The following is a 16,853-nucleotide window of genomic DNA, read 5'->3' as shown; positions in this document are numbered from 1 at the left end:
GATCCATGAAGGACAGAAATGAATCCCACAAACCCACAGAATACAAAATAGCCACCAGCCTTTTGATGCTGCAAATGCATTGCTTAGAAGAATCAAACCTTGCTGAGTAAGTGGAAACTGTACTGTGCTCTTACCTCTAATTTATAAGCTTCCTGGATTAATGTGACAGGTAACTGCAATCTTTCTCCATGGCCTCTCAATTTTGCTACTTGGTTTTCAAAGTTTTGCAGTTCCACAACACAGTCACCAATTTTCTAGAAAAAGGACAAAATTAACTGTTAGGAGGAGTTCCATTCCAATAAACTTTCCATTATCACTGGCAGTGCAGTGAATCCAGTGGCTGGATCTCTCCTGTGCTAGCACTTCAGAAAATTCAATGAGCTTATAAACTAAATGGACAAAACATGGCATAACTTACTGTGTTCACACAGCACAGCCAGGAAGGGAATTCAGGTCTTGTGTCTCAGGACAACATTCAACATGCCTTTCCATTTACCAATTCAAGAGCAGCCATTAAAAGGAATCACAGACTCAGAAAACAGTTTTTTCTTATGAATCAGAACTAGTCAGGGATTGAGACAGGATCCCTCTGAAAGAAGGAAAGCTATGTACTTCTGGCATTCCTTTTCCAGGAGTGTTTACCTAACAGAATATAGCCAGTCCTTTTTTTATTTTATTATGCCTCTAAGCAAGGTTATGAGCCTGTAACAAGAAAGCTTCAGAACACTCTCCCTGCTTTGGTAATAAGTAGGTAAATGGCCAATGACCATTCTGGGGAGGATATGCAGTCTGTTAATTTTTAATCTTCTGCTAATCTCAATAAAGGTCAAAGAAAATAGCTTAACTGGTCAAATTCCATATGATAAAGTGCTCATAAATGCTACAGGAGAAGATAGAAATACCAGAGACCCACAAAGAAAAGATAGTTTGGCATAAGAAAAGGTATAACGTGTAGCTCTGTTTCTTCCCTGCCATAGCATGGGGGGTATTTGCTCTGGGAGGTTGAGGAGAGACTGGTTCCTCCACTCCAACCACTAAAATGTCTGGAATTACACCTGAGTATGGATTGGGGTGTAGTTAAAAAAATAAAAAAGGAAAAGGGGTGGTGGTGAATATGGCAAATACTGAACTCTCTCCTTTTCCCGTTTCAAAAACCTAAGTTAGAATCAAACTTTAGAAATTATGGAACTTCACAAATTGCAGAAGGCTGGAAATAATAGGTAATGCTGTAAAAACTCTCATTTCCTTCAAATAAAATTACCTGAAGCTGTTCAGACACATTATGTCCATGTAGTTCATTCAAGCATTGTTGCAGAGCAGCTTTTTTCTCAGTTAACTGATCATAGAGTAGCCTGGTTTGATTCTGCAAAAGAAACAAACATCAGAAATATATCACATTAACAGGAGTATAGTAATGACCAAACAAAATTACACATCAAACAAAATTATTCTCTAAGTAAATGCATTTTTTTTTCTTAAACAAACAAACAAAAAACAAACACCAAAATAAAGCATATACATTATGGGCTTAAAGCAATAATTGGACAAAGGTAATTCTGAGTCTGTGCAGTATATAAGAAGCAGATTACTCTGTCAGAATGATTCTCTGTGACTGTAAAAATCTGGGAAACTGTTAAGAGAATCAATTTATTCTCTTCTGAAAATGGGAAAATGAGCCCATTACTGGGGACTGATGGAGCTCTATGGATTCTGCATACATAAACATTGCAAGACCAGTTCTGTGGCTGTTTGGAGACAACATCCCAGTGTTCCTCAAAAGGACTGCTTTATTATTCAGCAGTAAAGGGCCAGGATGACTTGCAGATGATGAGCACACTAGAGTTCTACTGGACATTGCAAACTGTATTTCAAAGACCAGACTCTTCCTTCCTTAGTTCAGACGAAAAACCTGATCTGAATATTTTCCAGCAAGAGTTTTAGATTTAGCCCATCACAAGAATGTAAAGAAAAGCTTCTCACAATCTGCTTTTCCATCAAAGAACAAAAGAAGGAAAATTTGTGCAACTATGGCTTCTGCGGCACAAAATCTAAAGGAACAGTGGGGTCAAATCAACCTACAACACATGGCTAAAAATAGCCCAGTGTCAGGCATGGCACCACAAAGGAGGAATCCTGCCTCTCCTGAGGACACAGGAGCTGAAAGAATATATGAAACCCCCCTTGGCCCAGTCCCCACACACAGAAACTTGCTTCAGCCTGCAGCTCAGCCTGCAGCTCAGCCTGCATGGGATCCCAGGTCACCTCTATACTTTCTGCATGCAAATTTTCTACTGTGATCCAGGCCTCTGTGGCAGTCAGCACTGCACACAGCACTGTAACCAGCAAAATTAATCTGCTTCTTGAGAGGCCAAGACAAGTGTTTTAAGTAGCGAGAAAAGAAAAAAAAAAAAAAGTAAGCTCATTAGAGGTTGCTCATCTGTAACCCAACTGCATTAACACTGACAAGCCTAACAGATGCTGTGAAACAAGATGTGCATTTGGCAGTGGAGTACCAGGTAATTGCTATTATGATCCAGCCCAGCTTTCATGGAGCTGCTCCTTGAAGCAGTGGCAGCTTGAGTTTGTTCCAGCCGTGCCTGCAAGTTGTTAAAGCACTCGCAGAACACATCTGTGCTCCCACCAGCACAGCTGATGGACTTCAGAAGATCATCCTTTTTATCACTCAGATCAGCATGAAGTTTTTGCAGCTCCACAGACAGAGTCTAAAGGGATAAAAGAAAAACAACACGAGTGAAAATGATCTGTGCAAGGACTCTTGCCTATAAGAGGCAGCAGGACTCGAGTTGATAATTGTTAAAAGCAACAGGCCCAAATCTGTGCAATAGAAAATTGTTTGGCAGCATAATTCCTGAATAATGCCAGCAGAACAGAGAGGAAATACCAGGCCATATATATTCTGCTGTAACAGAAATCCACTGGGGTTTCTCCCTCCCTGAAGGATTTGGGGCAGTTACCTCATAGAGAGCCTGCTGCACAGCTGCCTCTTCAGTGGAGAGCACAGAGGTGTTCAGCATCTCCTCCATGTTATTCAAACACCGGCTGATTGCCAGAAGCAACTCAAACAACTTTCTGTCCAAATTGGAAGAGACTTCCTCTGCCACATTATCCTGGGTAAATGCAAGCCAGTTTTCAGTACTTTCACCCAAGGCATGGCTAAGATTCATTCTCTCATATAAGGTTAGAGGTTTGCTCAGCTAATACTAAAATGGAATTAATGAAATACTGAGAGACAGACTTGGATATATGCATGTAACATTCAGAGCTGTCAAGGTCAAAGCTGAGACAATAACCCTTTGTGTACTGGACAGTGGCTGTGCTCTTACATATCTCTAATCTCAGGCACGAGTGCAAGAAGTTTGTCTTGTCAGCTCCAATCCTGCAGACTTACTGAAACCATTCACAGGCTCCTTGCTTTATACAGTTTGAGGATTTTTACCCACACTAGCAAACTTTTGGACTAAGGCAGAAGTATCATAGTGGAGAACCTGGAATGTTTCCTTTCAAAATCCTCAACCTATTTCTACATTACAGTCCATACCCAACACAAAAGCTCACTACAGTGAATGCCATTTGCAATAATAGGATTACTGGCTGTTTCCCAGTGTCCAAACAGTGTCCTGTGTCTAGAATCCCTGGGGGTTTTTTTGCAATGCTTAGGACATGCCATTTTTACCTGTGCATGCACTACATTTGCTTCCTGGCTTAGGTCTCCCAGCTGGACAGTGTAAGTTTTCAGCTCTTCCACAGTTGGGGTTCCTGCACCTGAGAATGTGCCTCGAGGCAGCACGTTCATCTTCGTTGTGATCTAACATTTGGAAAAAGAACACTGCAATTAGAAGAACAGCTCAAATGAAGACAGGCTATGGGCAACAAAATAACACTCCTGTCAAAAAGCATTAAAATATTCAAGGCACTGATACAAAGCACCTGGATAGCAGGGCTCCCTTTTCACTGGCAGAAGTTGGGCAGGCTATGGGAGCTTGACTATAATAGGAGCCTCTGATTCCCAGCTTTATGGGCTACAGCTGTAGTTTGGGTTAAGGCAATCCTACTGCCCACTGCAGGGTAAGTCTTGCCTGAAGAAGAGCTTACATTCATCCCTTTATATATCTGATATTCTTCCACGTATTGCAGCAATTTCAGAGGACAGAAAATCTAATAATTCTAATTTAGCATGAACAAAACTGTTAATAAAAGGAATTAAAGTGTTATCCAAACAGTAAAAGTCTGCAGTCTGTTCAGAACATACACACAGCTCAAACTCTGCTTTTTATGTGTGAGAATGAGAGAACACAATGGTGAATGGCAGAACAAAATCGAAGCCAGAGATTTGCTTTGACCAAAATGTTCTCACGTGTGGGAACTGAGATTTTGCCCCCATCCATGGGAATCAGCTGTGAGCTTGCTGGATACCCCTTAGTGCTCTTGGAAAAAGTAAGCAGGTAACACCTACTCTGAAAATTAACCACAGGGATTCACCTAAGTGCTCCCACACTGTGCTTAGCAGTCACTACTTCAGAGACATGATTTACCCCAAAGTAAAATTAAAAGACAATTATGAAAACACTCTTCTCTAACCATCTCCTCTGGAGAACCCTTGCACAGATTTCAGTTATCTGATGGAGAGCCATGCTACTATGACACAGAAAGATACACTAATTGCTATCTACACTATCAGAGTGTTTTATGGAACTTATACAAACCTGAGGTTCCACAAGCTGGCAGAGAGGAGATTTCATCTTTGATGAGAGTTCCTGTTGTAAATATTGCCATTTATTACCCATTTGATCCTTTGGAGCTAAGGTGGCATCAGCCTGCTTGCTCTTTGAGTCAGATTCTCCATTGCTGTATTGAGAAAACATTGTTAGAATGACAATTACTGAAGCAGAGTAACTAACAATAGCTTTCTTGTATAAGATTAGTTTCTCTTGCTCCTGCCTCAAAAGCAAAGTGAAACCAAGTGCACATATGATTATTAATCCAAGCTTGATAAACTTGGACTTTCCCCTCTGCATGAAATATGCTAGGGGCCTGCTGGCAGCCTCCACCTCTGAAATGACAACGTGGGGAGCACAGTCCTGTAGGAAGTCCTGGTTCTGTGCTGGAAGGTGCCTGATCCCAATGTTCCCTTTTTCAAAGCTGCTGCCTTTACACTGGCTGGGTGTGCCTGAGCATTTGTAGAGCCATGGCTGTGAACAGGGGGACCCAACCTGCCTACAGATAGGCCTGATTTAGCTCATGGCAGGTGTCAGTCCTGCCTGTCAGTGAGATCCTGAGCTCTGGAGTCAGCTCAGTATCACAAAGGCTGTCACATAAATGAGCCTCCATTTCTCTGGAGTGTTGAAGCCCCAAGCTTCTGCCATTTTTCTTCTAAAGGCACACAGAACCAAAGAACAGAACCAGGGTTGCCACTGCAAGGCTCCAGCAGGTTTAGGCAGATTTACATCACTGAATCTGGTAACTGATTATGTTATTCTGTACCTGGATTCTGATTTTGGAGTCACGTTGTCCTCAAGTTGTGGCTGCATTTTTTCCACGCACGACTCAATAAAGTCAATGAGGCTTTTCTGCTCAGCTGCTTTTAATTTCAGGTCCTGAGCACAGAGAATAGTATGAACAGTTATGTGAACTGTAATAATCTGAAGTGATGATTGTGCTTTTTCAATCACATTTTATGTGAAATCATTTAGGAAAGAAAAATCATTTAGCAAAGAAAGTAAGACTACATCTGTCAGAATAAAATGCAGTTTATGTATGAACATGAATCTACAGAACAAACCATTTTCTGCAAACATGCATTTTTATGGAATATATTTCTACCTGAGCTAAAGTTTTAAAAGCAAAGCCCAACCATAAACAAATTGCATATGGAAATTTGAACACCACTGACTTCAATCCTTACAAAAGAAACAGGCAAGAGAAAATAGGGATTTGCTCAAATATGAGTCTGAGTCCCATTAGTTAAAAGGAGAGTGTTGAGTGAAAAATGAGTAATTCTAGAAGCTCAAGCTGGACCATTTTCTCCAGCTCTTTTCCAATAGAATGAAAAAGGCAAAAGTTAATTTACAGTTAGCAAAATAGAAGTAATTTGCAGAGCACAGAACATTAGAAGATTTTTATATTGTGTTAACAACCTTAAAACTCACAGTGAGTTAGCCCATGGGAATATGTTCATCAAACTTTAGTTTCAAACTTACCTTCAAAAACAGTATCAGTGTATAGATTGAGATTTCATAATACATCAGTGTTTTAAAGCTAGAACTCTTGCCTTGTTTCACAAGGATTTAGATGGCATCACCCACCCTTCCAATCTCCTAGCTTTATGATATTACTAAAACTTTTGGACAAGGGATTTTAGGGGTGAGGCCTTTCTCCATCCTGACAAACTCCCCAAATCCTGGAGGAGATGGGCAGCTGAAACCTACCCTTGACAGAGCTGCTCCCACAGGGAAAACTGCAGCAGTTGTAAGAGCAGCTGTCCCCCAACCCACAGGGGATGTGGAGCAGCCCAGCCCCTGGATGGGAGGAGAATTCATTACCTGTGGCTGCTGGAACCCCTTGTGCCAAGGCTGTTGGGCAAGGGGCAGCTGGGATGTGCTCAAACCATCGGAGTGCAGGATCTCCAGGGGCTCTGGGTCAATCCTCTCCCTGCTGGGAACCTGTAAAGAGAAACCCATTGTGGGAAGGCTTCTGGACTTGACAAGAGAGCAGAACCCCCCAGGTGCAGCCTGGGGAAAGGGCAAAAGCAGAGCTGCCTTGGACTTACCACACACAGAATCAGCAGCACATGAAACACAACTGCTACTTTTGCAAACATTTTTGTCCAGTTGAATTTACTGAAAGTTTTAACATCCTAACCATTCTAACATTCTGCCAAGGTCCTAACATGTCTTCCCCAACTATTACTTTGCTTTCTTTGCTTTTCCTGCTAGCATGGTGATACCTTCCTGCTAGCTAGGTGATATTAACCCTCCCTCCTTTTTGTTTGACCAAAACACAGGCATGTGCAATTTATGCTTATAAATTCAGTCATGCACATGGATTTTCAATCTGTCTGTGCTCACAGAAGTATTTCAACACAAACCTTTACCAGTGCTAATTCACACCAGAGGGACTGTGGCTACTCTTAAGCAAACACATTGGGTGGGCTTCTATGATCCCCCACACAACAGAGAGGGAATGAGCTCTGAAGCCAGGAGTTACCATCTCACCCACTGGAAAATTCAGCAAAGACTGTGCAGCTTTGGTGCAGGAAAGCTGACAGAATCACTGCATTTAAGCATTCTTCAAAGAGAAAATTACTAAAAGGTCTCTCTGCTTTGATACTGTCACAGATAAACAACATGGCCTTTTTGAGGCATTTAAAACCAAACCAAACCCTAAGTCCTTTTCCTGTGCTCTTAGCAAAATGCTGACCTCTGTCACCAAGCACTTACAGCAGAAAAGATGCTCTTCAGAGACTCATTAAAAATCCACTACTTGTTGCAAACTACAAGTACTTGTTGCAAACTACAAATACAGCACTGTAAAATAGAATAAAGGCAACTCTGACATTTCTCCCTTCCTTGCTTCCCATGGTGACCTCTATTCTTCTGCAACTACAGACCAATAAAGCACCAGGACTCTCAACTCTTGCCCTGCACAACATTCATATGCTTTACCTGCTCTTCACTGTGCTTGTCTTGAAGCATCATCTGGACATTTTCCAAATTGCACTTCACCTCCTTCAGCTTCAAGGAAAGAGCCTCAGTCTTTCGTTGGTAGTCTGCACTATCTCCACAATCTTCCAGTAAAGAAAGGACCTTTTGTTCAATCTCTGATAACCTCACCTAGAAGGGACAGAGATAATTACTCATTCTCAGAAGTGCAGCATTCCTTTTCTGACAACATTCTGAAGTCAACGCTCACACCTCCCCTGTCTGAAGAGAAACATGCAGGGAAAAAGAGAAATAGCTGCAATCCCCCTAGATTTTCTCCAATACAGTCTTTTTATCCTGGACAATTAGATGAATTTTATGCAAAGTTAGTCTTAAAACTGTTTCAAACAAGAGCATCTGCAGGAGGTTATCTTAACTCAGATATCAATAAAAGAGGAAAGCAGAAATGACAGACTCCATTTGAATGCAACCAAGAAGACAACACCCCTCAGCAGGGGAGAAAGAGGCAATGCACACACAGCTCACATCACTCTTTGGGAGGAATGATTCTGAACTACAACACACAAATGTTTCCATGTGTCAGCCAGGCCATTGCAAACTGTTGGGATCTGCTTTTGATCCAAGCTGCTGTGAATCAAAGTCCATCCCTGCATACTTTAAACTCACATTCTTAAGGTGAGCATGGAGAAAAGTACCATGACTCAACTGCAAAGTAATCAACTGCAATAAATTAATTGCTTTACATCATACACCCTTATCTAGAGACTGTTTCTCTTCCATTCTGTGTGTATTTTTCTATGCAGATCTTGACTAGAGAACCCTCTTCCCCTGCCCAAGCTCATGTCCTAACATTGAGCCAGATTGTTTGAAGCTGACAGGAATTCAGCCTGCTTGTTTTCACCAGCTGGAGCTGCCTATACTGACAGGAACCCTGAATGGGATCCAGGCACAGCCAGCTGCTTAGGAGCACTCGGGAGCCTAATTCCAACAGAGTTCAGCACCTGAGCACTTGGCTGAATCACAGCTTAAACCCAGAGGCACTTCAATTAAAAACAACCACCCAAAACAACAACAAAACAGCTGGTGATATCTCCCAGTAATTTAAAATGGGGACATTTTGGTATTGTGAGTGGAATTTGTTGCTCTAGGTAGGCTCAATGCCTGAAGCAGACTGGCACCACAGGGAGCCTCAGCCCTGTTTTAATCTGCACATGCTGCATGCCAGGGCTCCCTCCCACCCAGCCCCTTGTGCCAGTCCTGTTTTCCTCCTCCCATTTTCACCAACAGGTACCACCCACTCCTTTTGTTCTGCTGCCATGGGGGCAAGAGGCTGCCCTAGATGCACAGCAGTAGGTCCAAACATCACCACTGCTCACTGAGGGCAGGGGGAAAGCCACTATTTTTCTGTGCTGCTAGTTTATGGAAAAAACTGAAAACTGAAAAAGTAGAACTCAGCAGTGTGGAAGGTTTCTTAGACCAGTCCTTGAAATCTGACAAGCAGAAAGTGAAAATGTCAAAAGAAAAAAAAAATACTCTTTTGTTTCTAGCTGATTTATCATGATCAGGACCAATGAAAAACTCCCTTTTAATAGATGATTCGAACTCCACTCAGCCATGGTTTTGAAAATAATCCAAATCAAACCAAAGCTTTACATATACTCCAGAATTCTATCTAAATCCCCTGGAGGCAAACAGATCCCAACTCAAAAACCAGGTATTTTAACCAAACTGTGGCAAAGCTGAAGGCAGTCAGTCACCTGTTCTGTGCACAGGGTGAGGGAGCTGCTGAAGCAGGAGAGAGGAGCAGGCACAGCCCAGGGAAGGGGATGGCAGCAGCAGTGTCACCTCCTTACCTGGCAATCAGCAAGCTGCAGCTCCACCATCTGCTGCCTTTGGGGGGTCTGAGGGGCTGAGCCCAGGGACATTTTAGTGTTGGCCAGCCATTGCTCCAGCTCTGCCACCTGGGCCTGGCACAGCAGGAGGATGGATTCTGGCTCAGGCCTGCCTCCATCCAGCGCTGTCTGCGGGCCCAGGGCGGCGTTGGGCACTGGAGGCGGCCGGTGGCTCTGGAGCAAAGCACATCAAAGCAGCCTGGTGAGCCACCTGGTTCTGTCATTTCCCTCCCCTCCCCTCAGCAGTGAGAGATGATTAACTTCCACACTCACAGAGTGTGGAAACAACAAACCCCAAAACAACTCTGTCGCTGCGTTCCCAGCCTTGAGGGGGTGGGGGGGTTGAACCACAAACCAAGAAGGAAAAAAGAGAGAAAGGGAAACTCAGCAGGCAGGTGAGCCAAGATCTGGTGTAACAGGTTTCCAGGCAGCAATTTGCATCTGCAGGGATCTACCTGAGCACAGCAGCTATACCTGAGCACACAGGGAGTGATGACTCACCATTAACCTGTTCTCCCCTGAGGAGAGATGTTTTTCTGTGGGAGTTACACACAGAAGCAATGCAGTTGGAAGCTGCAAAACAAGCTCTTGGACAACGCTTACAAGCTACTTGTGTGCTCAGTTCCAACAGTTAAATATGCTTTACTCAGGCTCTAGGTGATACAGTAAAAAAAAATGGTGTCTTTTTAAGGACATCTGGTGCAATTCTTCCTAAACACAGTTCTTGAAGAAGGAATATTGCATTGCACTTGTCCATAATGAAAGTCCAAAGTACTTGGAGATAAAGAGCAGTGACTTGGAAGGCTGCAAAGGTCTGTATATGCCTCCACACATGCAAATATTGGTACTTAGTAAGTAAATGAAGCACAACACCACAAGAACAGAACTACCGGAGCGCTCCCATGGCTCCAGAGCACACATTCAGGCAACTGAGATGGCCAGTGCTAGTGCACAAGATTCATATTAAAATGAGATTTGGCAGAAAAAAAAGAGAGCCAAAATGCATTGTTCCAACTATCAGTGTGATAGTTGGAATGATTACAGAATGATAGTAATTACAGAATGATAAAATAGTTTGGCTAGAAAGGAGCCTTTAATGGTCATCTAGTTCCAACCCCTCAAACCCTTCCATTCATGCCTGTATGAATTACAGCAGCTTCCTTGCTGAAAATACTCCATTTTTTTCCCTAGAAAATTCCACTTTTAAGGAGCAATTGAAAATTTATCACCCAGAGCACCAATAGGAAGAGGCCCACAAAGGGTTGCAGGTGTCCCACCACATCATACTGCAGCAAACTCCAGCAGCAAAACCACGATGGACCAGTGCCTCTGCCCACTAGGTAGGTCACACACCTCACTCAGGAGGTCACCTTGCTCAGGCCTGCAAACTCACCATAGCCAGACTGCCATCGCCTGTGCCAGGACCTTCAGTGCCCTCCAAAGTTTGCACAGATGTTTCTCCATCATGTTTACTGTGTGATTCAGTTATAACATCCTCATCCTGGAGAGAGAGAGGCAACACTGGAAATATTTCTTATTTCCATACAGATGTGCAGTAGTGGAGATGTGGCACTTTGGGATGTGATTTAGTGGTGGACCTGGCAGAGTTTGGTTTATGGCTGGACTCAAAGGTCTTTCCCAACCTAAATGACTTTCTGATTCCATGTTCCACTGCCTTGTGGTGCTAGAGAAGCCTGAAAGAGCAGCAACCACTCAACCTACTGTGGTCCTGGCCCAAGAATACTCACAGAGAGCAGTTTTGTTATGCCTGTGGCACTGATGTACAGAAACAAACAATTGCAGCTGTCACAAGATTACTGAGGCACCATGAAGAGCAGAACAGAATACACCAAAACTGTACCTGACTGGGAGTCCCACACACTGATTTTCTCATGCACAAAGAGAACCTCTTCCACAAATCAAATCACCCCCTACATTTTTAGAACCTTTTCAGGAATCAGTCAAACAAGTTGCTGCTCCTAAATGTGCATTTCTACCCTTGGGGGTTTTGCGAAGCTAAAAGGAATTAGAATCATTGAATCATTTGGATTGGAAAATACCATCAAAGTCACTGAGTCCAACCAATATGTAAAACAGAAAAAGAGAGTCTAAATGGCAAAATTTAGTGTGAGATGGAAGATATGAATATGGCCACCTAGTCCTGCATTCTTACACTTCTCTTGCAGTGCAGGCTTCAGCAATACTTAGGACATGTGCAGATCTTTCCCACAAAGGTGAGTTCCCACCTCCAGAGAGATAAACCCGAGTGCATTACCTGAACAATGCCATCTGACAAGGTACCAGAAGACCAGGAGGTCGCACTGTCTTCCTTGAGCCTTTCATCATCCCTTTCTGAAGGCCAAAAGCTTGCATCTTTCTCTGTGGCTGTACTTCCCTTTGAAAGCAGTAACAGCTCAGCTTTAGCTTGTGACCAGGGTGCTCAGACAGTCCTCCAGACAATGTAGAGCACTGCAAACTTCTCCTAACACTTTGCTCTATTTCTGCCTTGTTTATCTATCCATATTTGTGTTTCCCAAATCCCACCTCCCTTCTTGCTCTACAGCCCTGCTGCAAGATGAATGGCACCTGGATGACACTGATAATGTTCTCTAGAGACTGCAGAATATTCTCATTTTTTTACAATATTAAAAAAACCTCAAACAAACCAACAACCCTTTCTTTCTCCTGTCCTGTCCCCAGAGAAGTCCTACATGTAAAGAAAATTGCAGCAGTGAAGGTGCAGAGTGAGAAACCCTGAAACTGAAGTGCTTGGATCAATAGTGAGGCACAAGCTCTCCAGGCTGCTTGGACTTCTTTGCACTGTCTTGCCACGGAGTTATTTTCCAAAAGCAATTAGCTTTGCTCCTTGCAGTTGCCCCAGGCATTTAGACTGCCCACAAGATTCAGAGCTACCTGTAGGGAAGTGTCTCCCAGTTCCTCCCAATCTCCCAGAATCTCCTCCTCTATCCTAACTTCACTCCCAGTAGTCTAATCACACTCTCTTTTTCTTAAGTTCAATACAAATAAATTTTATTTTCTGTTATGGCATTTCAGAGGCTAATTCTTTCTGAAATCCACCTCCACATGGAAACATTGGTATTTAAGGCCGTATTTTGTCATTAACACTTCCACAAAGGGGGCATTACTAAATGGGCAATCCCACCAAAAGCAGGATCACATCTCACAGAACAAGGTGCTGTGTAATACTGCACTGGAATATTGGTACATTGGCTAGAGTGCAATTCCTTTGTATCCTGGAGTGATAACAGATATTTTAAGTTATTTTGAAATATTCCAGATTTTCACATTTTTCATAATTTCTGCTTTACCAAAATCTGCTATCTTACATACACAGCTGTATATATATAAAATACACTGGACTCACCTTGCTGTGTAAAGAACAGTCTTCTGATTCTTCATCTAAGGAAGGCAGAAGAGATATCACTCCTCTTTTTTTCAACTACAAAAACACACAGAGAGAGACAACCCAATTAATCATGACAAGAACAGCAAAAGCCTCTTCAGTTCTGCCTGTAAACCAAAACAAATTTACCACTTGAGATCCACTTTTGGAGAAGCCTTGAACATCTGGCAACCTACATTAAAGTGACTGAAAGCTGCAGGTTCTAAGCACCTCTGAAAATTGGGATTTGATGCTGTTAGGTTTCAACAGCACAGCTACAAAAGGGAGAAATTTCATTTTGCCCCATGAAAATAATTTATTGAAAATCCCAGAACAACTGGTTATCAACAAAACTACACATGGAGCATTTTGCTGTTGATTGATGTAAACTTCATGTTGAAAGTGAAGGATGCTAAGAAATAACCAGAGGCACACCTCTCCTACCTTCTCCTAGACATGCCTCATGCTCAGTCCTTCTGAACACAAAGGGGAGGAGAGACAGTATTGATTCACAGGGGCAGGGGTGCTCCTCTCTCACATGCCACTCCTCCAGGAGCAGGAAGGGTTATTTACCTCCCCTCTTTGGCCCTCAGGTGAGTGATCACTTACCTGCTGAGCAGGAATATCAGTCCCAATCAGGTCACTCTGTGCTAATACAGAGGCTGGAGGTTCAGTTGCTGCTTCAGGCACTTCTTGCTGTAGGCACTGGTGAAGCTCAGACATGGAATTCTTCATCCTGGTAAGGAAATCTTCCTTTCTTTGGCACAGCTTTATGATTTCTTCTTTTACAGCTTCCATTTCTCCCTAAGGAGCAACAACATCTGTAAGCATCCATTTTTCTCATTTAACCAAACAACAATGTAACAGATGACAGCAGTGATGCATCTTACTGGTACTGGGGCTATTTCCCCCTTCTCCTTTTTCTGGGCTTTGGGACAGTTCCCCATTGTCACTGCAGGAGATGTCCAGGTACATGCAAACCAACAGCAGGAGATTCAGCTCAGGACAGCCCTTGCCACATGGGATGCAGAAGTTGGCAGTGTGGAAGGAAACATGGCAGGCTGGAAGGAATTCTAACTAGGTCCTGCATATCCATGAAAACACCAGCTTCCTCCAAAGGGAATGCAGATGGGTTGCATTCCTCTGTGTGTCACAGCAGGTGATGTTACTTCCAAGCACCTTCCCTGGCAGCCTGACACTGACCACCTGGGAAAGCCCTGAGGAGGGCAAAGACAGCAAATGAGGGTAGCTCAGGGCTCAGTCTTTGCTGAAGCTGGCCCCAAGGAAGCAAACCATTTGGTGGGTCTTGGGGATGTGGCCAAAATTATCCCACGTCTTTGAATGTAATACTGGGAGAAATAAATGGACCCCAACAAAGCTTAAGGAAAATATTTAATGTTCTGCAGAGACTAAACAATAACCCAAGTAACTGCACTAACAGAGGGGGAAATAAATCTGCCTTGGTCTCTTTCCTGGCCATCACTATTGCTCCAGCCAGTGTTCTTCCCTTAGAGTTTTCTCCAAGGCTTTCCTTACCACCCAGCCTCCAGGTGAACCAAGAAATCCCAGCAAATAACAGAATAAGACAGGACACGGAATGAATTGTTCTACTCCCTCCATTACTGAAAGTGCTAAAGCTCTTTGAAGCATTGTTACTTGCTCAGAAGACTGAAACCTGGCTAAATATCCCTTGTACACTGGGCTCAGTTGATTACAGCAAGCTTTGTGCCAGGCTTGAAGAGAGAACAGCACTGGCTCCACACCATGCTCTGTCATTAGTGATGCTATGTAAGTAATAATCTGTGGCAGATGAAAGCAGTGAGACTGCTGCTCCTGTCTCCACTACAGCTTCTGTTAATAGCTCTGGGGTGGCAGCATGACAGCAAAGGTGGAGGGAAGAACTCCAGCAAATTTTCAAAGGACATGGGAACTCTGCTCTGACAATGCTTTCTTCCTTTTGTACACTCAAAACCACAAGATAAAATCATCCAAAGGTAAAGGAAAGAAAATCTCATTGAAATGAAGAAACAGACATCCATGACAATTTGGCATGTTTTTATGAATGTCCACTAGGGACAATATATCTATTTATTTCACTGCAGGAGACTTGCCAGCATAGATTTGCCAGCTACTCTTTTGCAAACTTAATTAGCCATAACCTCCTCAGAACCCAAATCTTTCTTAAAATCACTTCTTTTTCTGAAATCCTTCAGTAAGATAGGCAATTCCACTGCTCACTTCTATTCATGCAATGCTGTATCTGACAAGTTTTCTGCTAAAACAAGAACTATTAAACATAAAATCCTACACTCATAGACAAAAACAAGGAAAAATCAGGAAATTAGTCATGCTGAGCACTACATCAAGCCTCTACATCCAACCAGCTGACAGCAGAGCAGCTATGTACTTAGGAGCCTACTGAGTGATTATAGTTATTAGGCAAGTACAATCCAAGTGTATTAACTTTACTGTGAGCGACTGGAAAAAACTGAGCATTTCAAAGGCACTTTATAAATAGTTATTACATTTAATTAGTAATTTCCTGACTTCTGCAGTGCTATCCTTAAAACACATCTTATTTTTGCATTAAAAACATCAATTCATCCATTACAGAAAGCAGCTGACTGTAGAGAGGAAAGCAACACATGTTTACCAGTGATGAAAACACAGTGTGGCAGTGAGGACAAAGAAAGGAGATTAATGAATCTAAACCTAACCAGAATCCCCAAAAGCAGCATTGCATGACCAGTGATCAGAAAAGGACTTGGTTCTCTCCTTAGGCACTATCCCAAGCTGCCACCTCAGGAAAATTAGCAGGATGCTGAGCACAGGTAAGCTCTCAGTGCTGCATATTGTTTCACCAAAACAGCTGCTGTGAAAACAGCACCCGGTTTTTCTTCCAAGTTGATATAGGCACAAATGACATCAAAATCAGTAAGGAGTATACTGTGAAAGATATACCCAACTTGCAAAGTAATATTAATTGTAATTAATTGCATGGTCACACTATGGCATTCAACTGCCTGCTTGACTGTGGTGGAGAATGAAACACCACTATTTCTCAGTGCTCTGCATCAGCATGATTAGCATTAGTCAGGATAAGGAATGAAAAGAATGAAACCCACCTCTGGACAAGGAGTCTTCTGAGCCTCTGGTTGATCTTCATGTGACATTTCACCCAAATTGTTCTTTAGGAGTTGTTTCAACTTTTCGATTTCTTGCTCACATTCTTCTGTTTTCTTTACAGTTTCCTGTGAAATAGCAATCTCCATAAATAATTTTGAAATAAGGAGTACATAAACAAACAAGTCAGTAAGGAAGCAAAGTTGAACTGAAGAGTACTGAAGCCTCCTTTGTACCTGCTGTTATGTGTACCAGAAACGGTGTTTGTTCTGCTAACTTTGCACAACCCCATCCCTCACTAAGTTTATTATTCACTTGCTAAGGACAAACAAGCTGCTCTACCCACAAGCTGAAGTATGGTGGAATATTCTGTCTAGGAGCTCCAGAGCAGAACTTGGAATTTGGCTATCGAATGGAAATGGAGCAGCTTTCACCACATTCCATTACAATTTAGAAAAGGTTGTGAAAAAAGACAGAAATTAAAGGGTTTCATATCAAGTAGAAAGCCCAACGGGTTTTTACTGGTGCTCAAGTCTTTACTGCCAGCTAGTTCTGCAAAACCAAAAATGAAACTGACCAAAAATGAACTGTGCTGTACACCAGGCCAACACTGCAGCTCAGAGGATAACCCAACCACACTGTCTGACTATTTGAATACTTCCAATAAAAATGATAAGCATTCCCACCATGTGAACTACTTCTGTTTACATGGCTTATAGGAAAACATATGTTATAAACAGCAAAATTCACTTTTAC

At 42.6% G+C, this 16,853-nt stretch overlaps 1 protein-coding gene and 1 long non-coding RNA gene across 2 annotated transcripts in view; one reads left to right on the top strand and one right to left on the bottom strand.

The window, feature by feature from the left end:
- Positions 1-16,853, bottom strand: part of SYNE2 (spectrin repeat containing nuclear envelope protein 2) — a 158,702-nt gene that overhangs the window by 62,627 nt on the left and 79,222 nt on the right. The window contains exons 62-76 of the mRNA XM_053945765.1: positions 16,100-16,225; positions 13,584-13,778; positions 12,957-13,031; positions 11,847-11,966; positions 10,965-11,072; positions 9,533-9,745; positions 7,683-7,850; positions 6,561-6,680; positions 5,503-5,615; positions 4,725-4,866; positions 3,695-3,826; positions 2,976-3,128; positions 2,514-2,723; positions 1,262-1,363; positions 135-254 (exon numbers count right to left, since the gene is read on the bottom strand). Coding sequence (XP_053801740.1) covers positions 135-254; positions 1,262-1,363; positions 2,514-2,723; positions 2,976-3,128; positions 3,695-3,826; positions 4,725-4,866; positions 5,503-5,615; positions 6,561-6,680; positions 7,683-7,850; positions 9,533-9,745; positions 10,965-11,072; positions 11,847-11,966; positions 12,957-13,031; positions 13,584-13,778; positions 16,100-16,225 — 2,097 coding nt within the window. The remainder of the gene's footprint in view (positions 1-134; positions 255-1,261; positions 1,364-2,513; positions 2,724-2,975; positions 3,129-3,694; positions 3,827-4,724; positions 4,867-5,502; positions 5,616-6,560; positions 6,681-7,682; positions 7,851-9,532; positions 9,746-10,964; positions 11,073-11,846; positions 11,967-12,956; positions 13,032-13,583; positions 13,779-16,099; positions 16,226-16,853) is intronic.
- On the top strand, positions 9,670-12,534 carry LOC128789618 (uncharacterized). The gene is made up of 3 exons (XR_008431474.1): positions 9,670-9,773; positions 10,763-10,911; positions 12,272-12,534. It is a non-coding gene; the product is annotated as an uncharacterized LOC128789618 (long non-coding RNA).

The sequence above is a fragment of the Vidua chalybeata genome, chromosome 6, assembly GCF_026979565.1.
Source record: "Vidua chalybeata isolate OUT-0048 chromosome 6, bVidCha1 merged haplotype, whole genome shotgun sequence".
In the NCBI taxonomy this organism is placed as follows: Eukaryota; Metazoa; Chordata; class Aves; order Passeriformes; family Viduidae; genus Vidua; species Vidua chalybeata.
Note: the sequence above shows the minus strand (reverse complement) of the source record. Positions and strands in the feature narration are given on the sequence as shown.